General features: G+C 54.6%; 1 protein-coding gene across 1 annotated transcript; it reads left to right on the top strand.

Annotated features, from left to right (window-relative positions):
- Window positions 1-4,949: 4,949 nt before the first annotated feature.
- LOC142819871 (platelet-activating factor receptor-like) lies at window positions 4,950-7,710 on the top strand. Its single transcript, XM_089773496.1, has one exon. The coding sequence runs from the start codon at window positions 5,368-5,370 to the stop codon at window positions 6,391-6,393; it is 1,026 nt and encodes a 341-aa protein (XP_089629622.1). The 5' UTR covers window positions 4,950-5,367; the 3' UTR covers window positions 6,394-7,710.
- Window positions 7,711-9,933: the final 2,223 nt, after the last annotated feature.

Genomic DNA, 9,933 nt, shown 5'->3' with positions numbered 1-9,933 from the left:
TTTGGGGGAGCAGCGGGGAGGGGAGAAGGAAGCCCCGGGCTGAGACGTTAACGGCCAACCAGTCTGTCAGGGCTGTGGTTTGAGGTTAGGGTTCTCTGGTGAGTAACCTGGAGCTCGGTGGATGCTGAAGAGCAGTGAGTCATGTAGAGAGTGGCTTACGCGCTGAGGAGGGGCGTGCGGCGTGAGGGCCCGCGCTGCTGTTCTGTGAGCTGGGTCCCAGCTCAGACGCAGGCTCCTCCTCACCTGTCCCTGAATGAGTCGTCTCCGGGGTCCTTTCGAGCGTGGCGCCCTGCTGCCTGTGCCCCTCCAGCCTCACAGGGCCCCCAGGGGCACCAGGCCGGGTAAGTGCTGCCCTTCTCCGGACCCTGCTGCCCTGCAGGCGTGGGAGGCGGGGCGGGAGGGATCAGCGAGTCCCCGGGGAGGCTGGATTGGGGGAGGAGGCAGAGATGCTGCCTGCTGAGTGCGGAGAGATGGCAGGGCCCGTGGGGGGGCAGGAACAACGTGTACGGTGGGGGTACCGAGAGAACCAAACGGGGACCCTGTGAACCACGTCAAGCTCTAGTTCCAGTCCCTGTGCTCACTTGTCCTGGGGGTGGAGGATGGGGCCGGAGGAGAGTCCAGCTCTCTGGTCAGCAGGAAGCAGAAGAGCAGAGCGAGCGTTTTCCTGTCCCCTGGGCGCAGTTCCAAGGGCCTGGCTGGCCCAGGAGTCAGCAATGGGGCTGGACGCCCCCAGCCAGGGCCAGTTCGTGTCTGTGTCCTCCATCGCTGGGCGCTGAGGTCGGCAAGGACGGGTGGGGTCTAACCCCCAGCCCCAAAAGATCATGGCCGACCTCCCTTCGCCTGTTACCATCCCCTGCTTGCGCTGCAGCCAGGGGGAGCAGGAGCCGGGGCTCTGGTTGGGCTGGGAGCTGCAGGCTGGGAAGGGATTTTCTCAGCACTTTGTTCAGAAGAGCATCGGAACGGCCAGACTGGGTCAGCCCAAAGGTCCAGCGAGCCCAGTGTGCCAATCTGACTGGGGGGAGGTGCTGCCTGGCCACGAATACCGTGATCAGTTAGACCCTGAGACCCGCCAGACGGATACCTGGGAAAGAATTCGCTTAGTAACTCAGAGCCAGGTCCCCCGATGGGGGGAGGGGCGGGAAAGGGCAGGGGCATTTCACTGGGGCTCGGAGATTCAAAGGGGCCCAGAGTTCCAGTCACCCATCTGCAGCCTGAGCCCCGGGCCTCTTGGAATTGCCCCCGGAGCGCTGCTCCGTGCGGCTCTGTCCGGCTCCACACCTTCCACCTGAGGCCTCGCCCCTTCTGGGGAGCACGGAGCCGGCTCCCCCGCCCCCTGCCTCAGGGCCCGCTGTGGCTGTCGGCCCCGCTGCTCAGAGCCCTCCCCATGGTGTGGGGCATGGGGGGTGCTGCAGCACCCCCAGACTCCTGGCTGCTGTCCCGCATGCTGGGGACTCTGCTGCCATCCCCACCTGCTGGGGTCCCGGCTGCAGCCCCCACACCAGCTGGCTCTGCTGCCAGCCCCACACCCCAGGGTCCCGGCTGCTGGCCCTGCACACTGCTGCTTTGCTCCTGGCCTCAGCTGGGGGTCAGGGGGTGGGGGAGTGGACAAGGGTGAAGGGGCTGCATTCCGGAACGTCCACTCTTAAAAATGTCCCCAGAACATCAGTCCTCTGATGAAGGTTAGAAACCTTTGCCTCATTTCAAGCCTAAACTTGCTGATGAACAGTTTATATCCATTTGTCCTGGGGTCCAGATGGCACTCAGTTGAAATAACTTCTGTCCCTCCCTGGTATTTATCCCTCTGATGTATTAATAGAGGAATCATAGCTCCCCTTAGCCTTCTTTGGGTTAGGCTAAACAGGCCAAGCTCTTTGAGTCACCTCTCATAGGGTAGCTTTTCATTCCACAGATTGTCCTGCACCTGTTCCAGTCTGAATTCATCTTTCTTAAACATGGGAGACCAGAACTCCATGCAGTATTCCCTGTGAGGTCTCAGCAGTGCCCTGTGTAATGGTGCTAACATTTCCCCATCTCTACTGGAAATACCTTGCCAGATGCACCCCAAAGCTGCGTTAGCCTTTTTTCGGGCCACATCCCATTGATGGCTCAGTCTTCCTGTGATCAAGCAATACATCCAGGTCTCTCTCTGCTTCTATCGCATCCAACTGATACGTTCCCAGCTTAGAGCAAAAATTCTTGCTGTTAGTCCCTAAGGCTGTGTCTTTACCTGGGGGAAGACTTCTGTGATTTATCTTCTGGAGTTCGATTTAGTGGGTCTAGTAAAGGCCTGCTAAATCGAACTCAGAGAGTGCTCCTGTCAGCTGCCCGTGCTCCTGCTCCTGCAAGGAGTACAGGAAGCTCATGGGAGTGTTTGATCCCGTTGGCCTCCTGCAGTGGGGGTGGTGAGAAAAACCTCTAATTAATTAATTAATTAATATAATTAACATAGCTAGAGTTGTATCTTAATTCAACCTTCTCCTTTAGTGTAGACCTGGCTTGAGTGTATGACCTTGCATTATTAAATATCATCCCATTTCTACTACTCTAGTTTACGAGGTCATCCAGATCTTGTATGACATTCTGGTCCTCCTCTGTACCAGCCATACCTCCCAACTTTGTGTCATCTGCAAATTTTGTTAGCATTGATCTACTCCCACCTTTTGTGCCAAAGTCAATAACAGAACTGTTAAATCAACTCGGTTCGAAGACTGGTCTCTGAGGGTACGTCTAAACTACATGCCTCTGTCGGCAGAGGCATGTAAATTTGTTTGTTCAGCAAAGGTAAATGAAGCCGCGATTTAAATGATCGTGGCTTCTTTTACATTTACATGGCTGCCATGCTGAGCCGACCACCAGCTGATCAGCTGTTTGTCGGCTCGCCGCTAGTCTGGACGTTCCCCCTGTCGACATCAAAGCCCTTTGTCGGCAGCCCCGGTAAACCTCATTCCACGAGGAATAACGGGGCTGCCGACAAAGGGCTTTGATGTCGACAGGGGGAACGTCCAGACTAGCGGCGAGCCGACAAACAGCTGATCAGCAGTTTGTCGGCTCAGCGCGGCAGCCATGTAAATGTAAATGAAGCCGAGATCATTTAAATCGCGGCTTCATTTACCTTTGCTGATCTGTCTAATCTACATGCCTCTGCCGACAGAGACATGTAGTCTAGACACAGCCTGAGGCTCTCCATTAGGAACATCTTCCAGCCTGACAATTCACCTTTCCGTACGCCCTGTTGTATTCTCTCTTTAGCCAGTTCCTCATCCACCTTTCAGTTCGCATGTTCCGCTCCCTCTTCGCCAGTTTAACTGATCATTTCTCACATGGAACTGTGTCAAATGCTTTGCTAAAATCCTGGCAGATCTACTGCATTTCCTTTGTCTAAAAAACAGTTATCTCAAAGAAAGAGACAGTATCTTTGTTATCACCTCTGGAGCACAACAGCTACAGAAAATCACTCTAGAATCTCTTTCTATCATGTAGATTACATTTTGCAGTTCAACAAGCTTGGAACAGATCATTTAACTTTAGGAAACGTCCGAACAGCCCTTTCTTAATCACCTGTTAATCACTCTAAATATATACGAGGAAGTGGTTTTGCCCACTGAAGCTCATGATACTGAATATATATTTTGGTTTGTTTCTTAAGGTGCCACAGGACTAATAATTGGTTTTAAAGTTACAGACTAACACGGCTCTCTTCATTGTATTCCTTTATTATATATGGTCATGCCAATTCTCTTTCAGAATATGATCTGAAGAAGTGGGTCTGGCCCACAAAAACTCATCACCTAATAAACTGTCTTGTTAGTCTTTAAAGGGCTACATATTTTTTCCTTTTGTTTTACCAAGGTCAGACTAACACTGCTACCTCTCTATTACTATTCTACGGCTATCCCTCTGAGCCTTGGTCTACACCAGTGGTCCCCAACCTTTCGGGGCTGCCAGGCCAGCGGGGGTGGCATTACACATGCACCAGGCCCCCGGGGCGGGGGCTGCGCATGCGCCAGGTGCGCGGGGCCCGGGGCTCAAGAATGGGTCAGGCCGGCCCTGGTCAGTAGGTGGGTGCATATAAATGCCCCGGCGAGCACCGTGATGGGGACCACTGGTCTACACTTATTTCAAAATAAGTGGAGCGTCCACACTACCAAGCCTATAATTTTGAAATAATGGGTTGGTTATGTAGAAATCTGTACTCCTGCTTTTCTTGGGGAATAAGCTTATTTCAAAATAGTTATTTCGGGCACAGTTATTTCTAATTTAGTTATTTCAAAAGAATTTCCTAGTGTAGACGTGCCCTGAGACTGTAAAGCACTCTGTTTATAAACAGAATCCTGCCTACCTGCCTTTGGGTGCAAGCTAGGAGCCCACAGTAAGCCAGGCTGCCGGCATGAGGTTTGCAGTTTGTGTGTGTGGGGGAGAACACCCCCTCTGAAACCCCAAACTCCACCGATGGCTGTGGCACTGGTGTTTGTTCTCAAACTTTGCTGTGCGTTCAGGGCATAGATGCTAGGTGGATGAGTGGAGGAGTGTGTGTGGGGATGAATGGAAAGAGAGAGAGAGAAGGGATATTTGGGGAGGGATGAATGCAGAGGAGGGTGGCCAGCAGGAGGGCTGTGGAGAGAGATCTCAAGCTTGGCTGCGTCTAGATTGGCATGATTTCCCGGAAATGCTTTTAATGGAAAAGTTTTCCGTTAAAAGCACTTTCGGAACAGAGCGTCTAGATTGGAACGGACGCTTTTCCACAAAAGCACTTTTTGCAGAAAAGCGTCCGTGCCAATCTAGATGCGCTTTTCCGCAAAAAAGCCCCGATCGCCATTTTTGCCATCGGGGCTTTTTTGCGGAAAACAAATCTGAGCTGTCTACACTGGCCCGTTTGTGCAAAAGTTTTGCACAAAAGGGACTTTTGCCTGAACGGGAGCAGAATAGTATTTCTGCAAGAAGCGCTGATTTCTTACAGTAGATCGTCAGTGCTTTTGCGGAAATTCAAGCGGCCAGTGTAGACAGCTGGCAAGTTTTTCCGGAAAAGCGGCTGATTTTCCAGAAAAACTGGCCAGTCTAGACACAGCCAAGGGGTATTTATGGAGCTGGCTGGCTAGATGAACTGAGGGGAGGGATGGATGGGGAGATCGACAGGTGGAGATGTGGGGAGGGATAGATAGAACTTCTCTGGAGTTTGAGGGGGTCAAGCTGGGTTCCCCCTACCCAGCAAGGTGTGCTGGGGCCTGGTTGACAACACAGCTTTTGAAGGCCTCCTAATCAGTGTTCGCTCTTTCTTCGCCCCCAGCTCAGGACTCTGTACCCCCGCCAGGCACACGGCCCGTCCCATCCCGCTAACTCTGCCCCCTCTTGTCTTCCAGCGGGGCCGAGATGAACAACTGGACGGCCGGGCTGGAGACGATGGAGGTGACGGTGGCACCGGTGGGCCCCACCCCTGGGGCGTGTGAGTGGAGCGACCCAGTGCAGTTTGTGCTGGTGCCTCTGGTGTACTGCGTGGTGCTCTGTGTGGGGTTGCCTGGCAACCTGGTGGCCCTGCTGGCCTTCCTGCAGAATGGCCAGGTGAGGAAGGCCATCCGCATCTACCTCATCAACCTCACGCTGGCCGACATCCTCTTCAACCTCACCCTGCCCCTCTGGATCCCCTATTACCTGGCCGGGGGGCACTGGGCCCCCCCTGAGCCTGTCTGCCGCCTGACCGGGGCGGCCTACTACATGGCCACCTACAGTGCCATCGCCTTCATGACCCTCATCAGCTTCAATCGCTACTGCACCGTCCGGGTGGTCAGGCTGGACCTGGCCCTGAACCAGCGCCGCGGGGCCATAGCAGCCTGCCTGGGGGTCTGGCTTCTCTGCTTGGGCTGCGCCATCCCCAGCTTGGCAACTCAGCAGACCCGAGCGGGTTCTCGGGGCACCAAGTGCTTTGAGCAGTACGCGGAGCACAGGTTCTACGCCTACGCCATGGTGGGCTTCTTCGTGGCCTCCTTCCTGGTGGTGCTGGGCGCCTACGCATCCATCATGAGGTCGCTCTCGGCCGCCGCCACCGCCTCCCACGGCAGCCATCGCCGGCTGGCCCGGGCCATGGTGCTGGGCATGCTGCTGGTGTTTGTGGTCTGCGTGGCCCCCTATCACCTCACTCTGGTCCCCTGGGTGACCAGCCAGACACACATCCCTGGCTGCAGCCCACCCTCCTCCCTGGACATCCTGCACACCTTGAGCGTGGCCCTGCTGAGCCTCAACAGCTGCATTGACCCGCTGATCTACTGCTTCTCCATCAAATGCTTCCGGGCTGATCTGTGGCAGTTGGCGTGCAGGGTTGTCCGCTGCCTCCCGCTGCCCCCCTCCCCGCTGGAGAGGACCGTCCCCAACGTCCGGTCCTCCTCCTTCACCTCCTCCTAGAAGGGCTCGTGGCTGAGCTCGGCTCCCTTTCCACAGCATCGCCCGTGGGCGCTGCTCCCCCCTCGCGCCGGCCTCCAGCATCTCGTTGTGAGAGTCTGAACTCGCCTCCAGAGCTCTGCCAGGCAGACGTGTGAAGTCACCTGGGAACTGCCCTGCCCTCGTGTGATGGGAAGGAGACCACCTGCCCCGTGGGAGCTCCCCATGGTAGGAGGCTGGCGGGAGCAATGTCACTGATGAATTTGAGCTCACCTGCCCGGATCCTCTCCAGCCCACCTGGATTCACTTGCTGCCTCCCCCTACCCCCAGGAGACCCCGCAGTGTTTCTCTGGGACATGAACCTACCAGGACTTCTAGTGACCCCATCACAGCATCTCCAGCCTCAGGGCTGGGCTCATGGGGACTTGAACTCTAGCAATAATTAGTGCCTGGCCCTTCTGATGGGCACGTGTCCCGGAGGCCTCCACCAGGCTGGGAGTGGCTAGAAAGGATGCCTGTCTTCGGGCCAGGCCCCCTTTTTAGAATCATAGAATCAGAATACTAGGACTGGAAGGGCCCTCGAGAGGTCATCGAGTCCAGTCCCCTGCCCCCATGGCAGGACCAAATACTGCCTAGACCATCCCTGATAGACATTTATCTAACCTACTCTTAAATATCTCCAGAGATGGGGATTCCACAACCTCCCTGGGCAATTTATTCCAGTGTTTAACCACCCTGACAATTAGGAACTTTTTCCTAACATCCAACCTAAACCTCCCTTGCTGCAGTTTAAGCCCATTGCTTCTTGTCCTATCCTCAGAGGTCAAGATGAACAAGTTTTCTCCCTCCTCCTTATGACACCCTTTTAGATACCTGAAAATGGCTATCGTGTCCCCCCTCAGTCTTCTCTTTTCTAAACTAAACAAACCCAATTCTTTCAGCCTTCCTTCATAGGTCATGTTCTCTAGACCTTTAATCATTCTTGTTGCTCTTCTCTGGACCCTCTCCAATTTCTCCACATCTTTCTTGAAATGCGGTGCCCAGAACTGGACACAATACTCCAATTGGGGCCTAACCAGCGCAGAGTAGAGCGGAAGAATGACTCCTCGTGTCTTGCTCACAACACCCCTGTGAATGCCTCCCAGAATCATGTTTGCTTTCTTTGCAACAGCATCACACTGCTGACTCATATTCAGCCTGTGGTCCACTATAACCCCTAGATCCCTTTCTGCCATACTCCTTCCTAGACAGTTGCTTCCCATTATGTGTGTGTGAAACTGATTGTTCCTTCCTAAGTGGAGCACTTTACATTTGTCTTTATTAAACTTCATCCTGTTTACCTCAGACCATTTCTTTATCATCTGCAAATTTAATAAGCGTACTTCCTATGCCAATATCTAAATCGTTGATGAAGACATTGAACAGAGCCGGTCCCAAAACAGACCCCTGCGGAACCCCACTTGTTATGCCTTTCCAGCAGGATTGTGAACCATTAACAACTACTCTCTGAGTATGGTTATCCAGCCAGTTAGAAGGGACAAGGCTGCTTGGGAGGGGGCCACGTGAATTTGTGCATAAGCTTCATTTTCTCTGCCAAATTCTTCGCCTCGTCTCCTGGCTTGGTGAGGGTGGAACATTGTGCTGCTGCCGGCTCCTGGAAGGGGTGGGTGGCCAGTCTGCTCTCTCCAGGGCCTGCTGACATGGGGTCTGCCATAGTGATGCTGGCCTTTTAAGAGGGACGAGGCCTGTGCACCTGTGTCTGGCCACTTGCTCCTCAATGAGGCTTAAATAGGGTGGAGACCAGGTGAGCGGGAGTCCTAAGAGCTGCCTGGGACAAACAAGGGAAGGAGCAGGTGAGAGCTGGGGGAAGGGGGAGAATCAGATTGCTGCAGGCTCTAGGAGCAGGGGGGACTGCCTAGAAGCAGAGCTCCCTGTAAGCTAGGTGCTTGTGTGGCCACTCAGGAGAGATTCCAATGCCGCCTGCTGATTGGCAGAGCGCCCACAGCTGGGTTGGTTGCTTCTATTGGTGGTGCACATTTGCATAAGCCTTGGTGCACATTAAAAAATTGATTCTGCACATGGGTGGAAAAGATTAGAGGGAACATTGCCTGGAGGCCAGCAGGGGGATGAGAAGGTTCTCAGCAGTGGGGCTGTGAGTAGGCCAAAGAGCCATGGGGCAGTCATGCTCAAATGGCTGGCCAGGCGAGTGAGGCCCTGCAGCAGGGGCGGAAAGGCACTGGGGAGCGAGCGCTTTCAGGAAGGGATCCTGGAAGTGATGTTGCTGTGGAGGGGAGTGGAAAACCAACATGCCCTGGTGGGCTTTACTACGGGAACAGGGAAAAGGTTTCCCCATGAGGGGCCTTGCAGACGAGTGCACGTGTCCATGAATAAATTCTGCTCGAGGTGGCTTCATTTGTAGCAGACAGTGAGAGAGACTGTGCTTTTTTTCGGTGGCTGGGCTGAGGAGAAACTGAGGCAGGTGCCCCTCAGGCAGGCTGCCTTTTTATAGGTCACTATAAGGTTCTCTCCAATGCATCTCTCCCCCCCCCCCCCCCGGCAGCAACAGTCCTGCAGCGAATGCCAGGAGCCCTGTGGGCACTGTTGCATGGTGTCAACTGTGCTGAGTGGGGGGAGCTATCCATGGGGCACCCTCCCCCAGTAATTGGGGTGGGTAGTTCCCTGAACATGACTCCAAACTAACGGGCAGGGACTGATCCCTATGACCGTAGTCATGAGTGGGCAGGGAGCCGTGCGGTTTGCTGCACAGAGGGGGAGACTTTTGTAGCAGCATTGGGGACGGTTACCCAGGGCAGGGCACTGGGAAAGAGCAAAGCCCTCTCTATGTATAATGGCTGCCCCCTCCCCCCCCCCCGGCTGGCCAGCTAACTCCCTGGCTCTGCGGCTGCACCCGTGTGTCTAATAATCACTGGGTGTCTGATCTCTCCACCCCCGACTTTTTTATTCCAGCCTCAGTAGGTGGATGTTAAACATCCTTGTGGCACATCTTGTACCAGCAGGCAGGGCTGCCTTGGAGTCCTCCGTGGGGTTTTCCTTTCCTCCGGTCCTGCCGTATTGCCTGGCTGCTGCCCTCCACCCCAGAGGTGGCCGCTTTTCAGAGCGTGGCTCGTGCACACGGGTGGTGAGGTGCTTTGGGATCCTTCTGGCTGAAAGTGGGCCAGAGCTCACTGCGCGTGTGAACTGGGAGAACCCACGGTGCATGTCTATTTGTCTGGACTATGTCAGGCCCACTGACCAGGGTGTAGTGAGGGAGCAAAACAAGTCCGCTGGGGCTGAATTAGGTGCAATTTGGCCACTACTGTGTTTCAAAGCAAAACGAAAAGCCAGCCCCTCGGTGTGTCTGAGCTGTGTGCATATGCACAATCACACACTCCTACATGGTAAAACCCACCAGGAGCTTCTAATCTGCCCTCCTGTCTAGCATAGGCCCAGGCCTGAATTAATTCCTGGTGTAACTCAAGAAGGTCTTTGAGGGGTGTGCATTCCCAGCACTGGGCCAGGAGGATGGAGAGAGGCTGTTCACAGTAGTGACAGATGGTAGAACAA

The sequence above is a fragment of the Pelodiscus sinensis genome, chromosome 26 (assembly GCF_052426305.1).
Source record: "Pelodiscus sinensis isolate ZL-2025 chromosome 26, ASM5242630v1, whole genome shotgun sequence".
Lineage (NCBI taxonomy): Eukaryota > Metazoa > Chordata > Testudines > Trionychidae > Pelodiscus > Pelodiscus sinensis.
The sequence above is the reverse complement of the archived record's forward strand: the minus strand, read 5'-3'. Positions and strand labels throughout refer to the sequence as shown.